A 27,249-nucleotide genomic window follows, 5' to 3' on the forward strand; every position below is an offset into this window, starting at 1 on the left:
TGTCTCCTCCACTGAGTGTCACTGTGTTTGTTCCTCAGGACTCCCGGCGTGGCAAGTCAGTCTGTCCTGCTGAAGACCCTGGGGCTTTTTGAGAAAAGCACAGCACAGTGCAGCTCATCAGCTGCAGTTTCCCTGTCACCCAAATGTGGACTGCTGCTGAGAGATGCTGTCAGTGTCATAGACAGGCAAGGTTTGTCCCTTTCTGTGTCCCCCCATGAAAGTGACACCACTCAAGGATTGCTACAGCCAAGGCACAGGTCTGGGGCTGCTCTCCAGGAAATCAGAATGAGACTCATTGTTTACCAAACACAGTCCAGGGTGTTGGTTTCCAGGGGCTCTGTCTTTCCCAACTTCTTATTGTTGTTTCCTTCCAACTATTTAATGGTCCTATTACTAAAAAAAAATTATTTTGTTTGAGTACACTTCAGAACCTACTTGTAATACGTCTAGTATGCCTGTGCAACATATTTAACTTACATTTTTATGTGTACATTATGAAGCAGAGGTGTTGTCAGAAGCATCACAGACTAAGAGGAACACAGATAATTTGTGAAGCCAGGGCTTTGGTTTTTGTTTGAAATGTGATTTCCATGACAAACCACAGTGACATTGTAGTAAGAAAACTCCCTCTCAAAAGTCTTTGGTTTTGTCATGGAAATAGCTGTGACAAAATCATGGCCTTTATTGTTCTTCCTCTCATTCATATATGCAAAGTGGATTTTTTTTCAGTTCTGACAATGCAGAGTGCAGAAAATGCAATGAGGAACAACACAATACATGTCTTCTCCCAGACAACATCAGGAATTGAGGCTGTGCTTTGAAGACAAACACGCTGAAGCTGTAGTCAAAGATTTGTGATAAAAGTTCTCCAAATGTCTTAAGTTGCTTAAGTCTCTTCCCTGAGCAGAAAATCAATGAGATTTATGTTCTAAATTGCTAAGCACTTAACATTGCAATTCTTAATAGCTAAAATGCATTGACTGCTCATCTCCTGTTTCAAAGGGGTAATTTTTTCAACCCCAGAATGATGCCCTATTCCATTATGGCAGGGCTTGATATTTCTGAGCCAGGTGGGTTGCAACCAGCTCAGTGAGAAAGAGGCACCTGCTGAGCAGAGCCTGTGGGATGAGCCTATCCATTTGCACTCAGCTCTCTCCTCTGCAGGTTCATCCAGATGGATCACAGTGGGAGACAGGAGCAGGAGGAGGATTAGGAGAGTACCTGAGTCCATGACATTTTTGTGTGTACCGTATTCTAAAGCCTTACTGTTGAAATTATAAAATACAATTATGGTATATAAAAAAAACAACTCAAACCCCAAACAAACAACCAAGGGATTTTAAAGGACAAACCAAAAATTGCTATTTGCTATTGCTGAGGTTTAACAGGATTCACATTTCATGGCCTAACAGCACTCTTCCCTTTTAGTGCAGTATCTGCTTACATTGCTCAGCCAGGCTTGTTGCCATCTAGAGAATCATATAAAACTCAATATCCAAACCACCTTCTTTCTTCTCCTCATTGAGATATCCATCTACTTGCAGCTGCCAAGTACACTGATTTTTTCCTTTTTTTTTAAACCTTCTCTCCTCAAATCTCAGTCTACCACCCTGGGCTCCCCTGTCCTGTCCCCAGAAAGGGCACATTCTGCCATCCACCTCTTGACCTCCTGCAGCTGTAACCTGCAAGTGGTGGTTGTCAAATCAGAGACTTGGCTGCCAAACTGGGGACCTCTGAGGAGGTACTTTGGGCCTGTGCAGCCCCAGCCCCACCTTTGCCTCCAAACACTTGCTCAGGATGGAGCATTGCCTTTCTTCAGGCCAGCTTCAGGATGAGAGTTTGCACTGCCTTTGCTGAGCAGCCCATTGATCCCTCCCTCAACGGTGAAATCCTGCACAAACCACCAAGTGCTCTCAGGATTTCTCATGCATTTTTTCAGAGGATGACAACACTGGCCTCCAGAAAGTGTTGGTATGCCAAAAAAAGAAGATTGAATAATGAGAGAAGTCCTAAATCTGCTCCGATAGGGAATAAAAAGTGGTTTTCAGTGACAGGTTCTAGACTTTTATTCTAGAGACATCTATAGCAAGGCAGTAAGCTCTCTCACCCAAACCTGAGGCACAATGTCTCATACTCGCACATGATGGATAAGGGGATGATAACAGGGAAGGGAAGCAGACTTTGCTCAAAGCTATTATACCTCTCTGTGAAGCAGGCTGGGCTGTGTGGAGTCTGAAGACATTAGCTGTCATTTTGTATGAAAATTATATGTACTCAGCAGCTTAATAATACTCCAGCAGGTTACAATGATTTACATATAACAAAGTAAAAACTGGGGAACAGGGAGTGAGTGAGAAATGAGATACCACCAAAGAGGCCATGGAGGGGCTTGGTGGTTCAGATACTCAGGAAAGGAGTATGAATAGCCACAGCCCTACCTGATATGGGAGAAATTAGACCTAAATTGGGAAAATACATCCCTTGGGGTCATGGTGATGGAGATTGGCTCTGTGCAGAGGAAGATGTGAAGGGAAAAGTGTGATGGGAAGGATGGTCCAAGCCTGGTCATTTTCCAGGCACTGAGGCACCACACAGGTGTGGTGTTGCCAGGTTGTCCTGCTTTGGGTCAGTGAGTTAAGGGGCCATACACCATTGCCACTGGTATATATCCATGTGTCCCTGGAGTGCAAAGTGGAGCACAGCATGGGCAGGTGACTGTGGAGAGGCAGGAAGTAAAGTGGGAGAAAAGGGGGACTTCTCCTCCTCACAGTACCCACACGGACACATCATTGCTGTGACATGAGGGATACCCCATCACCCTGGGGTGCCACAGCCACCTCTAAAACTGTCTGGGCTGGGAGGGATGCCACAGGTCACAGTCCTGCTCCTGATGCCCTCTGTATTGCAGGAGCAGGCGATACCCCAAGGCCATTGTCTCTGGCACCACAAACCCCTGGGTGAAATCCAGCTATTTCAGCCTTACCAAACAAAGCTGTGACACATGTATTCACATCCCCTTACACTAACTTGTGTGCTAATCTGTGAGGCTTCTCCTGCCCTCATTATTCATGAGGCAATAATTCAGATACCCCATAGACACTGAGCTGCAGACTTTCTAAAAAGGCTTTTTATTTTCTCTCAGAAGATTGTAAAAGGACTTCAGATGGACTAGAGACTTGTCATTTGTTTTATGATTTATGTAAGTAATGATGGAGCATGATGGAATAATGTGGAGGTGGGCAGGAATGTCCCAAACCCCCCAGCAGCTATATTGGAAGAGAAAAACCCTGTTGTTTCCAGAGCCAGTAGAAACATGGGATATTTCTCGATGTCACTGTATTCACTAATTAGACTACAAAGGAGATTATGTTTAATTAATGTCATTCTTTTTAAGATTACCCACAGAATCTCTATTTGTGCTTAACCTTCTCCTTCTTGCTATTTCTTGCTCTCTGGCTTTTGTTTCAGTGATTCCTGCTGTTTCAGAAGCACTTTACCTGTCAAGCCACAGGCAGCTGCTTATCCTCACAGATCTTCAGGATGGCCAGCAGCTAATTCTGCAAACTGGGGTATCCTTGACTTGAAAGGCAAATACCATCCTCTGGCATCAAAGTAACAGATTAGTGCCCTGAATTTTCTGGTGCATCATTAACAAAAAAATTATAGCTGTCACAAGAAACAGAACACAATTTTTACTTGCCAGATGTCAACATTGCTCATTCATTTGCAACTTCCAATTGCTTCATGAAGGAGAAATAACTTTTAAGGAAGCAGCAACCTTCCCTTATCCCTGCAAAGCTACTTTGAAAACAAAGAAGGATTTTTCAGGTGTGGCTTAGTCTTCTCCAATAATTGTGACTCGTGTGGTTCACCTTCAAAACACTTCTTGCATGTGCTCCTCCTTCCCCTCCCAAACCAAAATTAGCTCAACAATTCAGCAATGTGTTGCAGGAGGAAGATTTTCAGCAAACAGGGTGGCCACCACGGACAATTTTAGGCATTCAGACTTGGAGATTGTACTGAACTAATGAAAAAGCCTAGCAGTGAGGCTTTGAGACAGCTGGGAAGGCAGCTATCACTAAGATGACTATTGCTGCTCTGCACTGGCCCTGGACACCCCTTGCTCTGACTGTGGCACCAGAGAGCCATCAGACAGCAGTACTGTCCATTCACTGCCCAGTTTTGTAATGACAACCCCCAGGTGGACATTTTGACCTCGGGTCAATAGCCACAGCCCTACCTGATATGGGAGAAATCAGACCTAAACTGGCTGTGATCTGGGGGACAGGGAATTTGTTCTTATCCAACAGCTGAATTAAACTTCCTAGAAAGCTGGCTGTGACACAGCAGGACAGGATGTGAAGGGCTTATTTCTTAACAGAGCTAACCAGGAAGGCTTCTAGGGAGCCCAGATGGTGCTCTTCAACAAATGAGCCTCAGAAAACCTCAGCTAAGAAAACAGAAAGGGAACAAGCGAGTTCAGCAATGGGATACCTAGTCAGAGCAGTTCTGGGGCTCCAGAGAAAGCATGTGGCCAAACAGATGGTCTTAGGCAAAGTGGCTTGAGAGGTTTCCACCTCTCAGAAGTGTGAATTCTTGGCTGCATTTACTTCTCATTGTTAGCCTTCAGTTTCACAAAAGCCCTGTTTATTGGTCTCCATGCGTAATGCAGGTGGTACATAAACTTAGATTAATACTGGACATGTCATATTTCTGGTGTTCCATTTAGCTGGCTGGTTTTCACTCCCATGAGTGAGAAAACAACAAGCCACAGGGCCACAGAGAAACTGGGAAGATGGGTCCTACAATCCCTGTGAGTAGATGTCTTATGGAGTTCAGGGAGGGAAATTAGAAACCTTCCCACGGTCTGATCCAGTGCTCACAGGAGTCCGTGGAGCACAGCATAGTATTTGGTTTTGCTGTGATTTATTTCATATTAGGAAGCTTTTTTCTCTCCTTATGAATAAAGGAGGAGCTCAGGGGCTTTTATGTCACTCCGTTAAATGAACCTGGGAAGTACCATCATAAAAAAAACATTATGAAGCACTCGAGCAGCTTGTAAATATTGAGGGTTTTATTCCACTCCACATGGTCTCAAACAGACTCTTAAACAAGACCAGTTACAATTTAGTATGCCCAGAGATTTCCATGGTTTTTCCAAAACGAAGGAAGTTCTCAGTAAACGCTGTACATAGCCAGTTGAACTGCTAACAATAATTTAAAAACTCTTTTTTTGTATAGTCAATGCAAGAATACCAACGATAAAAGTACAGTACAGGTAAATTCACAACAATATTACAGTGGAACAGATTGACTCACATTTATGTGATGGTACAGTAGCAGTATGTACATGCACTAAAGTGCGAGGACCCAGAGGCATGCAAGTCAAGTATTGTAGGTGTATTTTACAGCTAACTCTGTAAGACTTTCTGAGGCATTCTTTTCTCTTTTTTTCACACATTTACTTGTGTTTACCTGTATTCCCCTCCATCTCAATTAATTACAAGTCTAGTGAACGAGCTTAATGGCTTTCTTCACTACTTAAAAGGTATCGCTTCAGACAGTTGAAGCATCTTTAAGAACCTTACCTTTAAAAACCGATAACACTGACATTAAAATAGAATAAAATTAACTTAAGACCCTAGTTTTACATGAAATTAAAAAAAAACCAACCCAAAATACCCAAAACCAAAACTGAAAACGTAACAGTGCAAATATAACCAAAAGGCAGTCAGTATTTGGAGAGAGCGCGAGCATGTATTCAAATTCCCTTAAAACTTAATTTACATTTTATTTTAAATCTTACTTTATATCATTTTAACCCTTTTTTTTTTGCTGTTTTTGTTAATATACTGTATGTAGAAAAGATGGAGACAAAAATAGTTTTCTCAGCTATGAAAAAAATTAAGTTATTACAGGCACATTAACTGTTTCATTCTAGAAACACCTCTGTTTTCCCCAGGTTGCACATTCAGCAGCTGTGTCTGAGAACATTCTTTGAGCTCTCTCTCCAAGTGGACCTCCCTCCTGTCGTGGCAGGGGCGGCTGGCGGGCGGCCTGGCGGAGGCCAGGGGTGTCCCACCTGCTCCCGAGCGCGGTCAGGCCGGCTCGCCTCCCTGGCCGGGGGTCTCTGCCAGCAGCTCCTCGCTTCCGCGCTCCTCTGAGGACGCCAGGTCTCCGGTGGACTGCGACTGTGAGGCAGTGGGGGAATGTGAGGCCCATCGTGACGGTGGGCGCCGCTTCGCTGGTCTCTCTGGCCGGGAGAAGCAGGGTTGGAGGGACGGGGCTAGTGCAGAACAAGGCAGTTCCTTGGCAGCCAAGAGAGCAAAACAGCGGTTAGTGACTCGCGTTAGAGACCGCGGGGGTGCGCGAAGAATTGCGAAACAAACCCGCCAAACTAAAGCTAAGCGTGTGCCGTGGTGCGGGACAAAAGCAAGCAGCGAACACCCGGCTGCGTGAGGGCTCCAGGTGTGCCCGTGATTTATGGAACAGGTAAGGAGACAATGAAAGGAAGAGGGTGAGTTGGAGTAGCTGAAACACTTTCAGTTGCTATTTGTCCTTGTGCTAGAAAGAGAAGAGCTGAAAAGTACATTTGCATAATAATTCAGGAAACTCCGCTGTTCAACACTTTAAGTGCTGACCTGGCATAAAAAGCCTAGGTTTGGCATTTGCAAGGCAGGTGAAAAATCAACCACTGTCTCCTTTTTTTTGCCTTCAGAATTCAGACTTGACATGCAGGAGACTTCTTAGCACAGAATAATGACTACAGGGGTAGTTATGATCTCCAGCTGGGTTAAATATGAGGCTTACCTACAGAATACCACTGCTAACTGCCAGCTGCTGAAGCCTGAGTTACAGGACTCAGAGTTACTCTTTGTTAAAGGCAACATTCACAAAAATAGAAGAAATTGGAAATTTTATTCCTTCACTGAGTTTCTACTGTTCTGGCTTGGTTAGCTTGCCTTTGCAATTAGAAACAATCTGCAGCTGTGATTTTTCACCCTGGCACTAAGCTGGTAATGCTTTTAATATTCACTTTGCTCAAAGTACAGGTGCACTTCCTGCCTTGCTCTGAATGTTCCCTACATCAAGATAAGTGACTGTGGAAACAAAGCTGTCTCATAGGGCCAAAGCCAAACTTCTGAATTTCACTGCATACCTTGAAACTTATAAAAGCAAATCAGAGCAGTTTGCCAACATCTAGAATGTGTACACCAAGCAGCAGTCACTGGAACGTACAGAGGAGTTCAGTAAAAACCAAAGTCAGAATGCAAACTGATGATAAATGAAGAGAGAGACCCGAAATGATACAATGCAAAGGAAAAGCTGTGGCACAGTATGACGCAGGGAGACCAGGGCAGCAGGGAGGCCAGGATTCAGCACACTGTTTCTCATGGAGAAGGAGAATAGTCACTAAAGGTGGAGAATATTGGAGTAGGTAACATGATGTGATTGACAGTGAACAAACGTGATACAACATTGAACTTCTCAATTGCAGTGGAAGACCAAACATGAATGTCATAGGACAGAAAGACCAGTTTTGAAGACATAGAGCTGAGATATGAGAAATGGAGCTGGTGACACGTGTTTTAGAGAGAGTGAATTGTTGGACTCGGAGAAGCCTCAGTGAAGGGTCAACCCAGGTGTTTTGGGCAGCATGCAGCCAGTGGGGTGATCTACAGCTACACACCAGTGCTTGAGAAAGAGCTATGGCCAGCTGCCCTCAGCACTCACAGAGCACCTCAGCCTGCACCCTCTCTTCTCTGCGTCCTCACCCCCCATCCCATCTCTGTGCCATTAACTTCACAACCCTTGCTAAAACAGCAGTAAGGCTGAAATAGAAATGGGTGCTAACAAAAAGATTGACTGTGTGTCCTTACTTCACCTTATCCCATTGTGCCTGGGGCAGCATATGGTCTGTGAAAGCTGCCACTAGACTCAGATTTGTTAAGAGAAATCCATCTGTGCAAAAACAGTTATGGGCAGCACAACACAGTGAATTGAGGCTATGAGATTTGTGGGTTTTGTCTTAGCCTCTTTCAAAAAGGAGGCTTAAAATGGTATCTTTATAGTGCTGCTTGCTCCTGGCTGCTTTATCCTAGTTTTGGAGCAGTAAATCAGAGTTAGCACAGTGATAACAAAATCTATTTCCACTGCTGCCTCCCCGTTCAAAAGCCTCTCTCCAGCATGCCCACAGATGTTGGTCAGCTTTTACCAAACATCAAGGTTAAGCTCATCTTATCTGTGATGTACACATGCCCAGCAGCACACAAGGCTGTGCTGGTGATGGATGTTGCTCCAGGGCCAAAAGTGACTGGTAGCATAATCTTATAAAGTGATGGCTGCTGAGTCAGTCATCCCCACCTGCAGTGTGGAAATCCAGCCATGACAAGGAAACTCTGCAGAATGGTTTGTGAAAACCCCTCCTCCCTTACTACATATAGCTGTCATAGCTAAAGATGGTTTCAAAAAAATAAATAACCTGTGGGTAATTTAGTTTGGTAGTTGCTCAGGGGTGTAGGTGGGTAGGCAGCATTTGTTAGCCTGAGCACTGAAAATGGGAAAGATTATTTCAGCTTCAGTTTCTAGCTATTTCCTAAAACACGCTGTCAGCCACCATGGCTGTCTATAGTAATAAATAAAGAAAACAGTTTTCTCTTCTCTCTGAGGCAGAATGGATGGTCACAGCTTATGTCTGCACATTGTCTTCCCTCTACTGTGGCAAACGCAGCCACTGGGCAGAACTGGACCCAGAACTGCTTAATGAGCAAAAGTGACTTTAGGCTTTAGCCCCAGGCTGGTGCTGAAGCCCCTTCCCAGTCCTCTCCACCTACTGCTGTAGCCAGAACTGGAGGGAAGACATTCTGGGGCAGCCAGAAGCCCTGTGCAGTGCTGTGCATTTGTCAGGAAAAGGAAAAGAAAAAAAAACAAGTTTGAAGTTTGTCACAAATCTGAATCCCTCCCCAGCACTTTTGCATACCTTTGTGTTGGTCTTAAATGCTGCCAATTTTTAAAAGCTTAGCAAAAAACCCCAACAGCACAAATTTACCTAAAATGTGACGTCTTCCCAGCCTGTGCTGCTGCAGGACAGGACACAGCAGATGAGCTCCTATCCTGAACTCTTCCTGACTGTCCCCTGTCCCATACAAAAAACCCCACAGGGATGTCAGGTGTGTGCTGATACCTCTGGAGCTGTGGCCATTTATTTCCCTCTGTTGACCCCCGTGTTCAAGAATGACCGCTTTCGGAAAGCTCTGGAAACAAGGTAGAAAGGACTTACAGCAGTGAGGCAGGCAGGGTTAGAGTCCCCAGGGGGTAGTTAATAAGACAGTTTGGTTCTGGACAGAACAGACAGAGAAGAAAAAGAAAGCAAGTAGGTTGGAAAGAACTATTTTAATTGATTATTTTTTTAAAGTGAAGGTTTCATGTCAGCAAGGAAGAAGTCACCCGATGTTACTACTCATTCAGATCATGTTACCAGTGCTATCACAGGGAAACTAATAATCAAAAATAAAAGCCAAGCCACTAGAAGAAAAAGACTTAGAAAGAAAGGAAGCAAACAAACCAACCTTTTACAATCCTAGCACAGTTTCAGAAGTGGACATATCAATAAACAAACCAAACATTTCTACTCAGCAAAGAAAGATATCTGTTTTTCTTTGCCGACCTTGATTTGGGCTAGGGAAAAACCATATTACTATGAGAGGAATAAAGCTGTATTTTTTTTCCCCTTAATTTGATTTCAAGAGAGAGTTTCTGCTTAGGAAATTTTTAACAAGCAAGAAAATGGCTGTTATTTTTTGTGGCTTACACTTCTATTTCTCAGGTTTCATGGCAGCTCTTTGCCTCACCTTTCTCCGTTGTTTCTCTTCAGCAGTGATGCTGGATGGGAAATCCAAGCTTAACCAAAAGCCCTTTAATTCTGTCAACACCTCCCCTGATTTTCAACATTCTCCCTCCCATGCTGAGTGGTTCAGTGACAAGCCTGTGGCACCTGCTTTGCCCTGGCAAGCAGAGGATGCAGCACCTGCTCTCTCATCTCTGGGTCTGTGTGGATGGTCCTTTCACAGTGTTCTCTCCAGAAATGAGTCTGATTCCCAGTCCAGGACTGTTGTGTAACCTCCACAATCTATACCCTTGCTAGTTATAAAAGCAAAAATGTTCCTAAAGAGCTTATGTTGTTAGTTACGCAATGCTAATCTGCATTTTTAAGAGTAAAATGGTTAAATCCTATGATACACATGTAAGTTAGAGGTTTATTCAATTAACAGAATAAGACACTAGTAGGCCACACTATGTGGATTATGAATTTGCCTGTAAGCAGCTCTGGGTAAGTCAGAAAACACAAAGTTATTGCTGCTCTGTACGCATATACACTCACATGCACATGCATTTGTACATAAATAGATAAATATATGAACTAGATTTCATATTTGCAGCAGGAATATAGAAGAATATAGAAGAAAATTATGTAACTAAATAACTCAGAAGCTCAAATTGAGAAAAAGTCACCAACAGGTGCTGCATGCAAGTTTAAAAGTCAGTAATATGCCGTGGCTGCAGAATCTAGAAGGCGTTTGGTAGTAAGAAGGGCACTTGACTTGGCCAGAAACCAACAGGTCAGAGGGAAGCAGAGCAGGGATCTACTGGAGGGTGGAAGCATTGTGTCAGTGCTGCCCCAAGCACAAACCTGCTCCTTCAAGATCAAAACTCCCTGAACAGCTGTGTCTGGCTTTGTACAAAATGTGCTAAGAGAATTTGTACAAAGTGTAATTTGTGTGGTCAGGGTAATCCACAAATAACCCAAGGCACCTGCAGAGTCTAAACTTATTTGTGGGTGTTTCTTTTCAGCAGCAAACCCACACTTCCCTTGAGTACATCTTCCAGAGCACCACCTCAGCTAGGAAAAGCTAAGCTCATTGTGTGAATGCCCACCAGTTTCCTTTTCAATCCACATTCCTGAGAATTGCCAGGACCAGCCAAAGAACAAAACCTGTGCATCTAGAATACAGTCATAACAGTCACGTAGGAGTTGCAAGGAAAAACAAGTCTTAGCTCTAGGGATCATAACTCAAAAAATTAGGCAAAAGATACTGAGAATTCACAAAAAGGAGCAGTTTTTTGCCAGTTTGATGGTCAATGAGTTTTTGCTAAATGGCATTGACCCAAATCACTCTGTGCATCAAACTCAGGTACTATTGCTAGTTTGTGTTTTGCCAACAGCAATTTGTGATCATGTGGGATGACATCTATCTACCTACATTTGAAATCTACTGAGGCAGTTAAAAGATACAGGAGGAAATCAAGAGTTTCCAGGGTTACCTTGAAGGCAAAGCTGAACTGAACTTGTCAGAGTACAACACACTTCCTAGCAGTACTAGATCAGTAGTGTATTCCCAGTATTTCAAACTAAGGACAAAATACAGAGTTAGCTGGAAAAAGTCAAATTAATGAGGCTGCTTCCCACCTTTATTCACTCTGGGGTTTGTGCACAAAGACCACTTTCACTCACTAGTATTTATAATGTGCATGTGGTTTCTTTTCCATTTTTAATTGAAAAACTTCTCTGCTTTTTTCTGTTTCACACCAAATGTTGAGTTAGAAAGTGGGATTTGGACTTTCTGTGTTTAAGGTATCTGAGGCAGGGGGAGTAGGAGTCTGCCCAGAGAAGGCAAAATGCATGTATGGGGTGTGCAGGGGTGTACAGGGTGTGCAGGGGTCAAGGAGCTGCTTCCCTGGAGCCAGGGCTCACCACAAGACTAGGATGCTAAAGGGGCAGCACAGGGCAGAGAGGATGAGGAGCTTCTGCCCTGGGGACTGTCACCAAGCAGCAGCACACACCCCTTTTCATGGCTGTACCAAGAAAGGCAATATATGCATGTACGAGCTGGGCATAATTCAGCTTTTCTGGGCTTCTTAAGAGTCTCAAGTGCTCTCAGAGGTTCACCAGAAACAGGAGGTTTAAATACTGGTAACTGAAAGCTTTCATCCATCATTATACTTTCTTTTTTCGTTAATTGCTGTTGCACCTGAGACTGATCCCCAACATGTGGTCACACTTGCTGAGACAGATGATGACTTGACAAAATATCAGCAAGGAGTTCTTAAACACTAAATAGGTATGTGTCTAGATTAGTTGATTATATGTGTATTTTTTGCTTTTTGTTATTTTTGTGAGGCAGCAGCAGTCAGTACCAAACATCATGCATTCAATCACATTCACAGACCTGAGCCAAACTTAATCAGATACATTCAGAAAAGATATGCTGCAGGCCCTGAAGTTTTGCTCCAGGGTACTGTAGAAACTATTTTTCACACAAACTTGTTAAGGCCCATTCTTGTGTAGGAGAAAGAATCTACCTTTCCATCCAGCATAAAAAATTTATTCAAACCTAGTGTTCCTAGAGTATCTGTAACGTGTGGTGTATTTTGTGACAGAAAACCCTTATCCCACCCGTTCAGGGAAGAACCATTTTTTATCCCATAAAGGATAAAACTCTTCTGATGCTTTCAAGCCAAATAAGCTGCCAGGATGGAAACTCAATTCTTTCATGCATTCTTCAGTGACTAATCCAAAGTTTCATGACTGGAAATTGCTGGTGGTACCAGGACAGGACTATGATATTCACTGTAAATACTCAGTAGGACTGCAAAGAGATCTCATAATACATTTGCTCAAAGAAGAGTGCACTTAGCTATAGGAGGAAAAACAAGCAAATTCATTACCTCTATGGACCCTGGATCTACTTTGACAATTTCTCCTGTGCTGTTGTCATTGCTAAGATTTGGTGGGCTGTGTGAACGTAGCCTTCTCTCTTCCTTTAAGGCATGCTCCAAAAGTTTCTTATTCAAGATCCTGGCAGCATTTTCTGCAAGTGTGTACCCTGGAGGAGCAGATAAGTCCTGCCTAATACTGGTCACCTCAGATCCTTCTTCCTTTTGTGTCTCTGTCCCCAGACGGAGAGGACTGGGTGATCTGCCACGGGCATTTGTACATGGCTCCTGCAACGTGCCCAGTTCTGGCCTGGGTTCGGCTGACCTGGACCGGCTGCCAGATCTGGGGCATTTTTGGAAGGTCTCATGAAAGATGGGGCTATGGTCGATGATGTTGAACAAACTGGACAGGCCATCGTTGATAGTGGTGTGCACAGGACTCTCCCGCGTGGTGGTCGATCGAGCCCAAGCTGACTCACTGAATCCTTTCTGAGGTGTGCCAGGCAAAGTCCGGTTATTTGGCTGCTCGGATTTGGGAAGGGCTTTCCTTTGCAGCTTCGGAGAGCCGTATTTGGGGGAGCAGCATGTGCGTTCAAACTTAGCCTGGACCTTCTCAATGACGGGGGTCACCTGCCTGCTCCTCAGGCTCCTGGATGGTGAGGAGACAGGCGTGGACCCCCCCTTTGGTGTCAGACACTTGTGTGGACTGCTGGTGATACTGCGCAGGGTTTCCGTCTGCAGGCCGACGCTGATGGTCTGGGTGGTCTGTGTCCCTGTGGTCCTCATGCCGTTGGTTTGGCACGCCGTGTCCTTGAACTGCGGCTCCGTGGAGTTGGAGCGTATCGCGTTCCGGACAGAGAAAGCGACCTCCTTCATGTCATCACTCATGTTCTTGGACATCTCCAAGCTGTGCAAGGGTGAGGCAAAGCCCACAGTAGTGCAAATAGGACGTTCAATGGGATGAAGACCGTTCTCCAGAAAATCTTTATGGTGTTTGGCCAGGTCACAAGACCACCTTCCAAACATGTCCGAGGAAGCACCTTTTGTCTCAGTGACGTTCCCCATAGCTTTGGTCACAGAAAAGAGGAAGTCTGGCTCAGCCTGGTTTTTCCCTTCACTGCCAGCTATCACTGAGTTATCGAACCTACGGACAACCGGCGGGCTGTGGAATACCCGCACTCCCATTTTGTCAGTAACACTGTGACTCCTCGCTGGCTGCTTCTGGCAGTGCTCTGGGCTGGTCATGGTGTTGGTGGTCATAGTGACACTGGTGGTGAGGTACCATGAGGATGCCTGGAATGGATCTGAGGCAGGATCCTTCCCAGCTTTTCCAATTTCTGTCCTTTCTGCCCAACCCTCTGCAGGCTTCTCAGTTGCCCCACCATGGCTCCTAGTGTCATTGTAATCCCAGTTTTTGTTGAACTCCTCAATGTATTTCAGATCATCAGGAGACAAGGGAGGTGTTATATCATCTTTGCTGCCAGATGAAGGCAAATTTTTTTCTGGTAGAAATGGAGAAATGTCCATCAGGCGCTGAAATTCGGACATGGAAGAAACGGACATTGCCCTAGAGAGAGGAACACAAAAGAGTCACTCATGCGCCAGGAAATTGTTGCAAAGTAACTTCTTTTCAGCAGCAAACTCTGGAAATCCAACATTCACCATCTGCTTACATATAAAACCACTTCAATCATTGAATCATGGACTGTCCTGAGTTGAAGTGACCCACAAGGATCATCAAGTCTAACTTTTGGTCCTGCACAGGATACCCCAAAAATGACACCATGTGCCTGAGAGAATTATCCAAACACTTCCTGAACTCTGGCAGGCTTGATACCATGACCACCTCTCTGGGGAGCCTGTGCCCAAGTACCGTCTGCATGAAAAACCTTTTCCTAGTTTTCCTTCCTTTAGCTCCTTTCATTTAAGTTGCCTTTTATTATCTTTGATATAGCTGTGAACACAAACATCTGTGATGTGCCATTAAAAGTACCAAATGGTTTAGTAGAGGTTCTAATTTGCTGCTTTCTCATGGATTACTGCGAGGCAAATATCTGTAATGTGGAGCAGTAGGATGCATCTCAGAATTATACTGTTCACAGTAAATGAGTATTTGTCACAATACGAGGCACACTTTTCAAAGCAAGTGTGGAGTATTTCTGACCTGCTGGAAAAGCACCAAGTCTACCCCCACTTCTGAGACTGCCCAGGCTGCACAGCTGGTGTGCAGTGATGTGGGACATCCAGCAGAAATACTGCTACATGCTGAAGTTTAACCAAGGGAATCTCTCTAAGTGATAATGCTGAATTCTTGGCTCTCCTGCATTTTACTAATTTGTACAAACACAGGCATTCAGATGAGTTATCCTACTGCTTTATTTTAAGAAAAAAAATCAAAATTTTTGAATGCCACTGAATAAAAATGCAAATGAGTGTACTTATCAGAGTTGGTTCAATGAGGTAATTCAAACTGGATGAGAAATCAGCAAGCAGTGGTTTTCATGGATCAGTGATCCAAAGGATACAGCCAAGTCACACTGTGAGTCACACTCTGAATCAAGAGCTCCTGCTGCAGTTTGGGTGTGTCCCTGTTAGGGATTCAGGTGAGTATAGTTTCTAAATGGATCTCATAGACTGATGCTCTGGTTTGCATCAGGAGGGCAATCTCAGAGAGCACAGGCTTCATTCCTTTGGGATGAAAATGAGCTGGAAGATGCTCTCCAGAATTACAACTAATGCATTCTAAGGTTAGGTGGGTATTCAACCCATGGGATAAGACCAAAACCAGTCCAAAGCACAATATCTCTCATATGCAACAGCATATCATGTCCTCAGCACCCAGTGTTTTCCTTTCCTTATGGATGTCTGCAGTGTGTACTGCACTGCTTGCTAAGGCAGGCGTAGATTTCACTGTAAGCTTCAGCTTCACACACTTTCATTGAGTTTGATCTTTGTGCATGACAGCTGAATGTAGCCCAAGTTAATCAGAGTAGAACTGAAGCATATTGAGACAAATTAATCCCTGGGTGAGTCCATTAATCTGGCTTGCGGGATGTTTAGGAGGTGGCATGGCTGTGTCCTGGGCCTGTGGCTTGGGTGCAGAGAGGCATAGCTCCAGCAGCTGAGTATTTGCTAGACTTTCCACTGCAAGTTTTACTCACCTTTGAAGATTTCCTTTGTGTGTTTCTTCCTCCTGAATGAAAACAGAAACAAGCAGGAAAAGTAAGGTGTTGGTGGCATTAGCTCATGGGTATTTCGTCATTCACTTCCCATTAGTTACTCCAGGTATGTTTGTCTCTAAAAGGCGTCTGATTTTCTCTCTGATATAGATTCTTAAAGTGCCAGTGGGAATATTCTTCACTTTGTACATAGGCAGGAGAGTGGGCAATGCCATCAGGACAATGACATTTGTATGCCAAATCTACAACAGCTTTTAACTTTTATATTCCCATGCAACCACAAATAGATGTAGGCTGAAAAAGGTGCTTTTTCCCCCAATATATTGCTTCAGACTATATATTTTTGAGTGGCTTTTTTTCTGTAGAGGCAATCTACTTTATGCTAGAGGCCTAGCTGTGCTGAAATAAAAGATAAACTGAGTTTCTTTGACATAATATTTCATTACACATTTTCTAGGAACCAACAAGTGGCACCAGTTGAAATTCCTTAAGCTTTATATATTAAATGTGTGGGAAGACTTGCTTGTTTCCTAGATGGAATACCTACAGCTTGCTAACAGCATTAATATGTTTTTATGGCAGTTATTTCCCTGTGACAATTCCCATAATGAGTTAGGGTTTTAAATAGCTACTTCTGAAGCATTTGCTCTACAGTTATTCTGTTTACTTGTATTTCTAGTAAACTGCAGGGAATGCAAAATAGGATAGAGAGAAAAAAAGAGCATTGGTACTGTACACATTTTATTTGACCTCATGAAATCAAGAACATTACCAAAAGTCCATTTCAAATTGGGACTGTTTAAAAACAGCACTGCTTAGCTCAGCAAATACCTTTCTGGTATTTATCCCGGGTCAGGGGAAAAAAATAGTAGTAAACTGATCCTCCTTGCATTCACTGTGGTATAATTCTGGAATAACGTCGGTGGCTTCAGTGGAGTTACTGCAGAGTAAATCTGACCTAACTGAATGCTTAATCAGGGTGAAGGCTGGATTGATTTCTACTGCAGTCAGTACCAAAAAGAAAATATAGTGGAAGGTAGAGTCAGCAAGCTGCAGTTGCCTCTGTGCATCCTCAGTTAAGCTACTCATTAAACTCCAATCAGTCTCGCTTCAGCAAACCCTCTGAGGGAAAATTACTTTGCCCAGGTTTCCCCAAATCAACCTTTGAAGGAAAGAAGCTACGCAAATATCACCAAGAACAAATTTTGCTGTCCACCCTTTTGTTAATGGTGGTAATATCTGAAAAACAGAAAAGGGAAGAGATATTTTCTCTGAAAATCAGACTGAATTTGAAGGAATGGGAACAACAATCAAAATTAGGCACAAAACTTCGTTCCCTGATAGTGTTACCAACGTTCTTCGCTGAGCACTTGGACATGTAGGGAAAAAAAGTCTAAGAAATGATAAATATGGGATCCCACACTGCCAGCAATACATTTATGGCACTGAGGGAAGAAAATTTAACTGGAACACAGCTACCTACAGCTATGTAATATGGGCAGTCACATTTCTTGCCTCTGTAAATCTTTTTTCTCTTATTCCTTTCAAAGAACTTGATTTCTCAATCTTTCAGTTTTGTACCAGCATTTGGGGACAGGGATGCTTGGTTTCACTCAGAAACAATATAAACAAACTGTGAAGACCTGGAACTGATGAAAATAAGCTTGCCATGGTGGAGGACACAGACTTCATTTGCCATTTCCTGCTGTCATCTTTTAGCACTATGTTTTATATCTTTATAGCTTTATGGTCTGACTTCAGGGTAGGTACTTTGCTGATAAATAACTTTATTTTTTTAACATCTCACTTACTCATGCTGATCTGCTCAGAAGGCAAATGTGGCAGAACAATCAGAAGTGCCTCTCTACAGCACTTACTGCTTAACTAACAAAGCAAAGCCCATGTTTCTTCATAAATATGTATCTACTTATAATTGGAAATGACTTAAGACCTTCTAAGCCAATATGTTGTGTCAAATACAGTTCTCATGCATAACATAAATGGCCACAAGATGAATTAATCTTTGGGACCTCCAGGCTGGCTCCCAGTTGTCAGGTGACTGACACTGGTCTAATCAGCTTATAAGAAGGAATGAAAACCTGTCCACACCAAATTTACTACTGGGTAACTGTAAGCAGTGCCTGTGACACAATATCTCACTTCCAACAGCAGGGAAGCTGTACTGATTCTGACAGAGAGATACCATGACAGCATGATAAAATGCAGAAGAGCTCATACTTCTGTTAGTCCAGTCAGGAATTTCTCCCTCTCCAGCTGCCGAGAGCGATGCTCCTCAGGCTCGTCGGGTGAGTCGAGGGACAGTGACTCCAGGAAGAGATTTTCCGTGCCGCTGCACCGGTCGCTCTCCTTCAGCTTGGACAGCGAGCGCTCGTCGAACTGGATGGTGTCGGAGTCGGAGTAGGAGCGGGAGCCCATGGAACGGGGCACGCGGAGGTTCCCCTGCGGCGCAAACGGCCGCCTGCTGCTCTCGCTCGTGTCACACGCCAAACCAGCTCCCCTCCGGGGGCTCGCTTCCTTCTGCAGCTGGGGACAAGGCACATCGAGAGGAGCAGCAGTTACTTCTGCAGTGTATGGCATTTGGCAGGACTCATCCTTCCTGGGAGCAAGGCACCCATGCCCTGCGGGTTACAGCCCTGCTGCAGGCGTGCGCCTCCAGGGGGACACTGGCCTTGCTCTGCTGGCCCTCCACAAAGGGAGACTTCTCCAGAACTTTGAGGCCATTACTCATAGGATTTTGGGTAACTAAATGCGTATATCTACAGTTTTGCTTATTTACATGTATATGTATACATATATACACACTGAATTTATACGTATATACAAAATAATGCATCTGTCTGTAATCTGGTTTTTAAAGAAACAAATCAACACAGACTGTTATTTAAAAGCAATTTTCATATCAGTACAAGTAGATGCTGATGGAAGGGTGAGAGAATTGCCTTCTCATCAAAACAAAGACATTTTTCTAAAACAAAGACATTTTTCTTCTGCTCAGCAACACAAAGATTGCACTTTTATGTATACCACTTCTTTTCAGAGGTGGAAAATTACACTTTAAAAAACCCAAAAGCTTTGTTTTATATATGGCCTAGCCTGAATGCATGGCTGAAAAGCTGAGTATTTGTACAGAACAACATTGTCAAAGGGATGAATTAAGCATGCAGAACATGTTCCAGGAAAACGGTATTTATAGAAGGGGCATCAAAGCCACTAACTCTACACTTTTCAAAAAGTGAACCATTAGTGAAATTGCCAATATTAAAATTAGATTATGTGATCGACTTCTCTTTTAATTGTAAATACAACAGGATGGATGAAGTAAGTGATAATTTCAAACATGATAAATGACTGCAGGAATCTGATAAGAACTCTGATGTTTTGCTCGAGCGGCATGTTTGGATTAGTGACAATAAACTGAAAATGCAAGTCATTCACTAGGGCCCTGGAAACTGAGAACCTACAAAACATATTCATCTTACTGCTCTAGTTTGGAAAAATAAACAGACATTATACTGCTTAATTTAGACCAAACCATTTTAGGTCTCAAATGATTAAATTTACACTTGAGCTGAAAACAGTGAGATTTTTTCTTGATTCGGGTCTACAAAAAGGGAAATGCATCTTCAGTGTTTTTCTCATGATATACAAAACCTGAAGCAGTTTTATTAAAAGGAGTTTATAGAGTTCTATAAAGGCAGGGGTTGGAAGGCATATACCAAGAGATCCTGGGGGCCATTCCTGAGCATATGAGCAAGATTCAAAGGAAGGAGAAATGGTAATTGCATGCTTTCTTTATAGATAGCTCCAATTACAAGCCCTTCAGAGTTTTAGGGATCCTATAAGGACAATGTTCTGGAAACCTTTATGAGAGAACAGTACCAATACTGCCTTACTCTCTGAACCTCAGAGAGCTGACAGGAGAATTAAAGTGACAAATATTGTCCCAACTTTTTAATAACAGCCAATAATTTTGAGTCCCTGTGTGTTTATACCTTTAAATATACAACTTTTCATACAGGTGATCTTGTGGGTTGAAATACTTGTCAGTGTGCTCTGTGCACAATTAGTTCTAGGAGTACAGGGGAGGGAGAGTCTCTAAGGGAAAATGAAGTGACAGAGTACTTAAAAAGAAAAAACAACAACTGTGAGCTCTGAAGAAAGTAGGTCATCACTTTTTTTCTATGCGAGCAGAATTCCCATCACCATCCAGAGTAAAGTACTTTATATATTTTATACATTGGTGTGACTTCCCTCTTATCATACATGTATTATTCAGGAGCTGTGTGAAAGCAGACTGGCATAAAGCATTAGAATGAAATGTGGCACACACGCTTCTGCTATCTCTTAGACTTTGTTTCAAACATACACAGTGTGTAGTCTCCTCATCCTCTGTGTATTGCCATACATGGAATACACACACCAAAACCCTGGGGAGTAGGACTTCAGAGATACACTAATTGTTTCCATATAAAGCAGGGCACGACTGCAATCTGAGAGGATATTCAGCTAAAAGCCTGCAAATATTTGGAAGCTTCCTGTCACACAGGGAAATGTTTGATTATAAGCAAAGATGGAGTTATGAAGTTTTGTAGGCAGGTAGCCAAGACTTCAAATGCTATTTCTGGTCATTTAGTCCTCTGAATTTAGCTTGATATAATATTTTTTTATTTCCCCTATTCATTGCCAATTCTGTGTACAACTCTGTTGGCACAGTAAATATATAGTTAAAGCCCAGAGGTTTCAGAAACATAACAAAAGGAATCAGTTCCAGTACTAGTTAAGAGCTATTTTGTAGGCTCTCCCAGGATGACACTGAGAGGTTATGTCAGGTTTTAAGAGAATTAAAAACTAGGTAACATCAACAAGGATTTCTCTGTGGCTTCCTTCAGTGTGCCCCATTCCCAGGGAATGGAAAAAGCAGTCTTTAACCAGGTTAAGTCCCTCAAGCTATTGAGGATATACTTAAAACCCCACAATTTATAAGGACAGGAAAAAAACCATCCAAATAGGTACCAGTGATTCTTCAAAGAAAAGTTTCTGTCTATGTCCTTAGTATATTGGAAAATTTTCTGAGGGCTATTTCATTCCCATTGTGCATGAAGATTCCATAGGTGGTAGTTTGGCCACTACAACCCAACAGTTACAAACCAGCCCAGTTCATGGAGAACTAACTAAGCACCTTCTGCCACTGAACCTTGCAAGCCAGGAAGTTTGCATGAAGAGCTTTGCTATAAGGTTCACAGGCTCTGATGATTTTAATTTAGGAGAATAACTTAGGTTTTAACTTAGCGCTACTGTATTGCATTATAAAGACTAGCTCAAAAAGATGCATGAAGTACACACAAAACCCCTCAGATATATAGATTAAAAGATTGAGAATATTGTTTGCTGATATTTCGAAATTTAGAAGTTCAAAAATCATCTTTCTTGGTCTATAAAACCTTCATGTTTGGCATTGCCCACTCATACCTACACTTTTAGCATTGATTTCAGAAATACCCACATGAGCATGGGATTTTCCTAAGCGCTTCTCTGTGGGTTTAACAGCCACAGCTCAAACCAAGGTTTAGTCTTGTACTCATAATATTTCCAGCCTGGTGTCTTTTCTTTAACTTCTTGTTGCAGCCCTGACATGGGAACACGAGACAGAGACAATCAATCCTTTGCAAAAATTGGTCATGAAATTACACTGGGCTTTCACTGATTTAAACCTGTGAGGCCTCTCTGTGCTTTTCTTAAGCATAATGCTCTCTAAAGGGCATGCACAGGGCTGGTGTGGTTCTATTTTTGCTGTCCTAAGGACAGAAAGCATTCAGTTAGTTGAGGACCCACAATTTCACTTATTTCTCTTGCTTTTCCTGGAATGCATGACTCAGATCTGAACAATGTTCAGTCAGAAGTGGTATTTTAACTCCCCCACATAAAACTTCATTTTTTGTGTGGCTTCCAGGCTGATAATAAATTCATTAGGTATTATTTGTCTCTAATACTAAGCAGATGAAAATACAGATAGGCATGAAAACAAAAGGGCAGGTATGCATTCCCAGATTTGCAAGTAATAACAGAAGTTTGCACAAAATTCATGTGACCAATATTCTTCTGAATATTTAGTACTGGTAACTGTGTTTGTTATCAGTCAGGGCTCTTCAAGTTAACCCCTGTGTTCCTTTGCCAGAGAAAAAGCATTCAGTTGAGACTGAATAGTTGCAGCAGCTGCATCTTTGGTGGCTAATCCATAGATGAACAGTCTTTTTCAGCAAGAAGCTGTGTACCAAACCCTGAGTAACTCTGTGGGTTGAGTGTTCTAGCACAGAGATGCACTAAAGCTTTCAAACAGAATGTGACCATGCTTGTCCAGGGTAATTGAAATGGGGAAATGACCTCTAACCTAGAGCTGATTTCTCATAAGTGGTCTTTTATAGGGATTATGAGCATTTCCCTTTTACTCCCTTGTGTATATAAATTGTTTCATAACATGAGAAACATCGATGTAGCCAAGGAAGAAAAATCATTCCTGCGCTGCCTCTTAACGCTGTCCCTTGAGCTTGGCCTGAGTGTAGTAATGGTACAATGGCCTCATTCCTTCAGACAGGCACTGCTGACCCAAGATGACTCCTTACCTGACGGCTCCTTACCTGCTCTATCCGCCTGAGCAGCTCCTTCTTCTGGCGGTCCCATTCCCGCCGGTCTCTGTCGAGCCTGTCCAGGAGCTCCACCTTTTCCCGGTTCCAGTTCTTCTCACTGTGCTGGATTTGCCAGCGGAGGTCCATCACCACACTGTGACTGTCAGCCAGCAGCTTCTTGTGCTCCTCTCTTTCCCTTTTAAAAGCTCCCTTTGCATCTGAACCTGTCTCTCCGGAGGTGTTCTCGCTCTTCCCTTCCAGCTGGCAATAAAGTCAAATGTTACTAGGATGTCCAACTTTCTGCAATAAAAACCTGTGCCTGACAATAGATTGGAGTTAAAGACCTAACTTTACAAAGGTAATAGCAGAATAATAGCAATTATTACATCTTAGGACCTCAATAAATGATCAAATATGTTCAGAATGGAAAAAGTTTTAAAATCAAGACAGTGAAAACTACAGGGAATAACTTCTCAAGCTCTTCATGCTCTTAAGGCACCAGTTGTGATCTTTCTGATGGGAATATAGGTACCAGTAGTGAAGAAAACATGGAGATAAACTCCAGCCTCATCATTGTCTCTGAGGCAATTTCCAGGACCATGTCCCCAGCTACTGTTCTGCTTTTGTGCTCTCGCTCAGTGCACCTGAAACCAAAGGAGAGTGAATTCATCTCCTGAAGAGGTCTATCCCACAACAACCCTCAGCAGCGGAGCTCTTGTATGACTGTCCTGCCTTCCAGCAAGAGAAGGTGCTAGCAGCAGCAGCAGCAGCAGGTGTGCCAAGATCATCCCCCCATCTCTGAGCTTCTGGACCCTGAACTGATCAGGGGTTAGTTTAAACAGATCAGAAGAGCTGGCCCAAGGTAACAGATTCATAGGAAAATATAAGCTTCATGGGGTGTCAGGAAGTCTCTAGTTGAACCCTCTCCTTGCAGCATGGTACACTCTGAGGTCAGAATGGGTTGTACAGGACTTTGTTCAGATGGATCCTGAAAAACCTCCAAGTGCAGAGATTGTACAACCTCTCTGGTCAAGCTGGGCCCATGCTGCACTGTTGTCAGAGGGAAAAAGTGCTCAATTGTTTTTTGTAAGTTCAAGTGAGTGAAGAATTTGTCCTTGGAATCTGACCTTCTGTTGATGGCTCAGTAGATGTGTGTGTGACTCAGAAGGGGATACATCTCCATCCCCTAGCTCTGCAGGTGAAATGGAGTGAAAAGCAGCAAAAACTCATTTCCACCTCTGGAGTTAACATTGTCCTCAAAAATGAGAGGCAGCAGGTCTGCTGGGAAGCATATTACTCTAGCTGGAGAGAAGGACAACACCTTCACTTTGCCCTACGTGGAAAATAAACCCAAACTTTCTGAGCAAAAAAATTTCAAACTGGATTCAGGAGTGATGCTTACTAGTTTCTGGAACAGCCTCCCCAAACAATTGACTGAGAGATTATTGCTTGAGTTACTTAAATTGTACTGAGTTGCAGGGAACATCCTGTTACACCCACTTGCAGTGACAGGGAAATCTTAAAAACACTGGCATCTTCTACCACTAATTTCCAGGGTCCAATTGTTTTCTTTCAAATGACTAAACAACCAAACAAAAAAAATCAATTTTGGAAGAGCAGCATCCTCTTTTAACAAAGTTGATATGACATCATCTTTCTCACACTTCGTACCACTTGATATGATATATATGATGTGATATATATGATATGATATATGATATGATATGATATGATATGATATGATATGATATGATATGATATGATTGATATTATATATTTCTATTCCCCTCAGGCATCCTGAAGCTGGACCCTTGGTCATAGTCCTAGTGAGGGACTCCCATATCCTTAATGGGTCCCCTGTCCTCAATGCAACTTCTCAAAGCATATTCAGGGTTTGGTCCCTAACACTAACTCCCTAACAAGTAACACCCATTTCCCAGTAATTAGCAAATGTTGGATATTATTTCCAGTGTAGCAGTGGAGGTAGCAAAGTGCCTGGTAAAAGCCCCAGAAGGAAAGGTGGAAACCCCTGAGCAGGAGTGGCAGCACCATCCTGGTGCCAAACACCAACCAAAGTGGCAGCCTAGAGGTTTATTGCCCATGCAAAGGCAAAGTAGAAAAACTTGGCAGTCCTGTGGCCAGAATTTCTCCAAGTTTCATTCTTTGCTGGCATCTCGAGCTTAAGGTAAATCTGTCACCAAGTTTTTTCAGAAGGACCCAAAACAGGAACTGATTTTGTTTCCTTTTTTGAGTGATATACTGTTCAGAAATGCTGGTGCAGTGAGAAGCAGTAAAACTAAGAAATTCAATCTTCTGGGAGAAGACTCTGCTAGAAATGAAAGCAGCCTCCTTCATTCTGGGAAAGCAGCCCACAGTACCTGGGCAGGAAAAGCAGTGCTCACATCTCAGCTCTGTGTGTCACAGTGAGCCTCTAAAATTTAGAAAATCCTTCTAAACGTACCACCCTTCCAACAGTGAATATTTTTATTATATTTTACTTCTGCAGAGAAGCTCTACGATTTTTCTCAAGATCTCAATGTACTAATTCTCCCACCCCTTCCCTCTTCAATGTGTAAAATAAGAGCTTTTATGTCATCAGCTTTGGAAATAAATTCTTGCGAGTTTTTTGTTGATTTGTTTTTATGCTGCTTCAGAGTACATCTCTGTACTATTATATAGGACACTGAAGCAGCTGGCACCAGGTTTTATACAAATACTTCTAACAGTATCCCATGGCAGGTAATGAGAGCTTTCTCTTCCATCACTAACCAGTAGCTTTGAATGGCTGGTTTAATATCAATATATTGATCTATCACTTCAGTGTTGTTGAATCACTCTTTTCTCTGCTATAAATCAAATACTGCAGTTGTTAACACACCAAGGCATAGCGATGAACTAATTGTGAGCATGCCAAGCACAAGACATTTTTCTCTCCAATAAATACAGACACCCACATGTCTCATCACCACAGCTGACAAATCGCCATCCAGCTCTGCTGAGAAAATACAGCAAGAGGTTCAGTTCCTTTGTTCTCACCCACATCACACAGGGCCCACTGCATGGGCCCTTGTACTGGGACAACTGGAAATCCAAGAGGCAACTCAAGTGGCAAAGCTTTGATCAGGCTTCAGGTGAAGGCTTTCAGACACCAGGATAAAATGCATGACTAAAGTCCCTTTTCAGCTTGTCGTAAATTGCTGCCATGATATTTTCTGAAAAATCCCTTTGTCCGAATTTTTCTCCTGAGAAGCTGAGAAGCCTCAGAGGAAAAGAAAAACAATAATTATCTGCTGCTGTGGAATGCAACAGGTGCATCTTTGATTGGTCCAAGTTGATTGTTTTTAATTAAAGGCCAATCACAGTCTGGCTGTCTCAGACTCTCTGGTCAGTCACAAGATTTTATTATCATTCCTCTCCTTTCCTTGCTAGCCTTCTGATGAAATCCTTTCTTCTATTCTTTTAGTATAGTTTCAATATATAATTTTCTTTTAATATAATATGTTGCAGACATTTTTATGAAAAATCCTTTCTTTAAGATTTTACTTCCTGAGAAGCTGAGAGGCCTCAGGAACAAAATGCAAACATTGATTATCTGCTGCTGTGGAATGCAACAGGTGGATCTTTGATTGGCCCATGCTGGTTGTTTTCTAATTAATGGCCAATAACAGTCCAGCTGGCTCAGACAGAGAGTCCAAGACACAAGCCTTTGTTATCATTCCTTTCTATTCTATTCTTAGCTAGCCTTCTGATGAAATATTTTCTTCTATTCTTTTAGTATATTTTTAATATAATATGTATCATAAAATAATAAATCAAGCCTTCTGAAACATAGAGGCAAATCCTCGTCTCTTCCCTCAACCTAAGACCCCTGTGAGCAAGGTCACAATAATATATATCATAAAATAATAAATCAGCCTTCTGAAACATGGAGTCAAGATTCTTGTCTCTTCCCTCATCCTGGGACCCCTGGGAACACCATCACATTTGGTGACCCCGAGTGAGGAACGTTGCCAGAGTAAATTTCCTGTTTCATTAAGCACCTCAGCTGTCCTTTCCAGATGTTGGACTCAGGGCACGTTACCTGTTGGAGGCGGCACTTGAGCTCGGTGGTTTCCACCTCCCAGGCTGCCTTGTGCAGGGCGTACTGCTGCTGGAGCCCCTGGCGCTCCCGCTCCTCGTCCCGCAGCTCCGAGCGGAACTCATCCAGCAAACCCTTCAGAGCGTTCAGCAGCTTCCGGTTTTCACTCGCCTGCCACAACAAAGCAGACAAAATGCTGTCATTGGATGCTGGCTTTAATCCCCAGCTTCTTTTTTTTTGGATGAAAAATGACTGAGTGTCCACTGCATGGGAGAGAAAGTGCCTGGGCTAACTTTTGCATGAGAAAACTAAGAATAGCAATGTCTTCTCTGTCAACAGGCTTCTCAGGAAGTGGTTGAGTCACCATCCCTAGAGGTATTTAAAAGATGTGTGGATGTGACATTTTGGGATGTGGTTTAGTGGTGGAATTGGCAGTATTATGTTTACAGTTGGACTTGATGATATTTTCCAACCTAAATGATTCTGTGATTCTCTTCTTGTTAGGCCTAGTGCTGATGCTTCCTGAAAGCCAACGGTACTTAATTTACTCTGAAAAAGACACTAAGCATCTTTCTGGACTGAGGACATCATTAATAATTTTTTTTTAATACTGTAAACCAAAGCCAGAGTATCA

General features: G+C 42.9%; 1 protein-coding gene across 11 annotated transcripts in view; it reads right to left on the bottom strand.

Annotated features, from left to right (window-relative positions):
* Positions 1-5,056: 5,056 nt before the first annotated feature.
* The window catches only part of MTCL1 (microtubule crosslinking factor 1), a 103,119-nt gene continuing 80,926 nt past the window's right edge, over positions 5,057-27,249 (bottom strand). For 8 of the 11 annotated variants that reach the window (XM_026793209.2, XM_074548651.1, XM_074548633.1 and 5 more), the window contains 6 exons: positions 26,619-26,786; positions 22,550-22,798; positions 18,132-18,437; positions 15,876-15,907; positions 12,727-14,281; positions 5,057-6,308 (listed from right to left, as the gene is read on the bottom strand). In XM_026793209.2, coding sequence (XP_026649010.2) covers positions 6,099-6,308; positions 12,727-14,281; positions 15,876-15,907; positions 18,132-18,437; positions 22,550-22,798; positions 26,619-26,786 — 2,520 coding nt within the window. In that variant the 3' untranslated portion in view covers positions 5,057-6,098. Of the gene's footprint in view, positions 6,309-9,280; positions 9,339-12,726; positions 14,282-15,875; positions 15,908-18,131; positions 18,438-22,549; positions 22,799-26,618; positions 26,787-27,249 lie in introns of all 11 variants that reach the window. The other 3 variants (XM_074548665.1, XM_074548660.1, XM_074548643.1) reach the window with 1 other exon arrangement.

Source organism: Zonotrichia albicollis, chromosome 1 (genome assembly GCF_047830755.1).
Source record: "Zonotrichia albicollis isolate bZonAlb1 chromosome 1, bZonAlb1.hap1, whole genome shotgun sequence".
Taxonomy (NCBI): domain Eukaryota; kingdom Metazoa; phylum Chordata; class Aves; order Passeriformes; family Passerellidae; genus Zonotrichia; species Zonotrichia albicollis.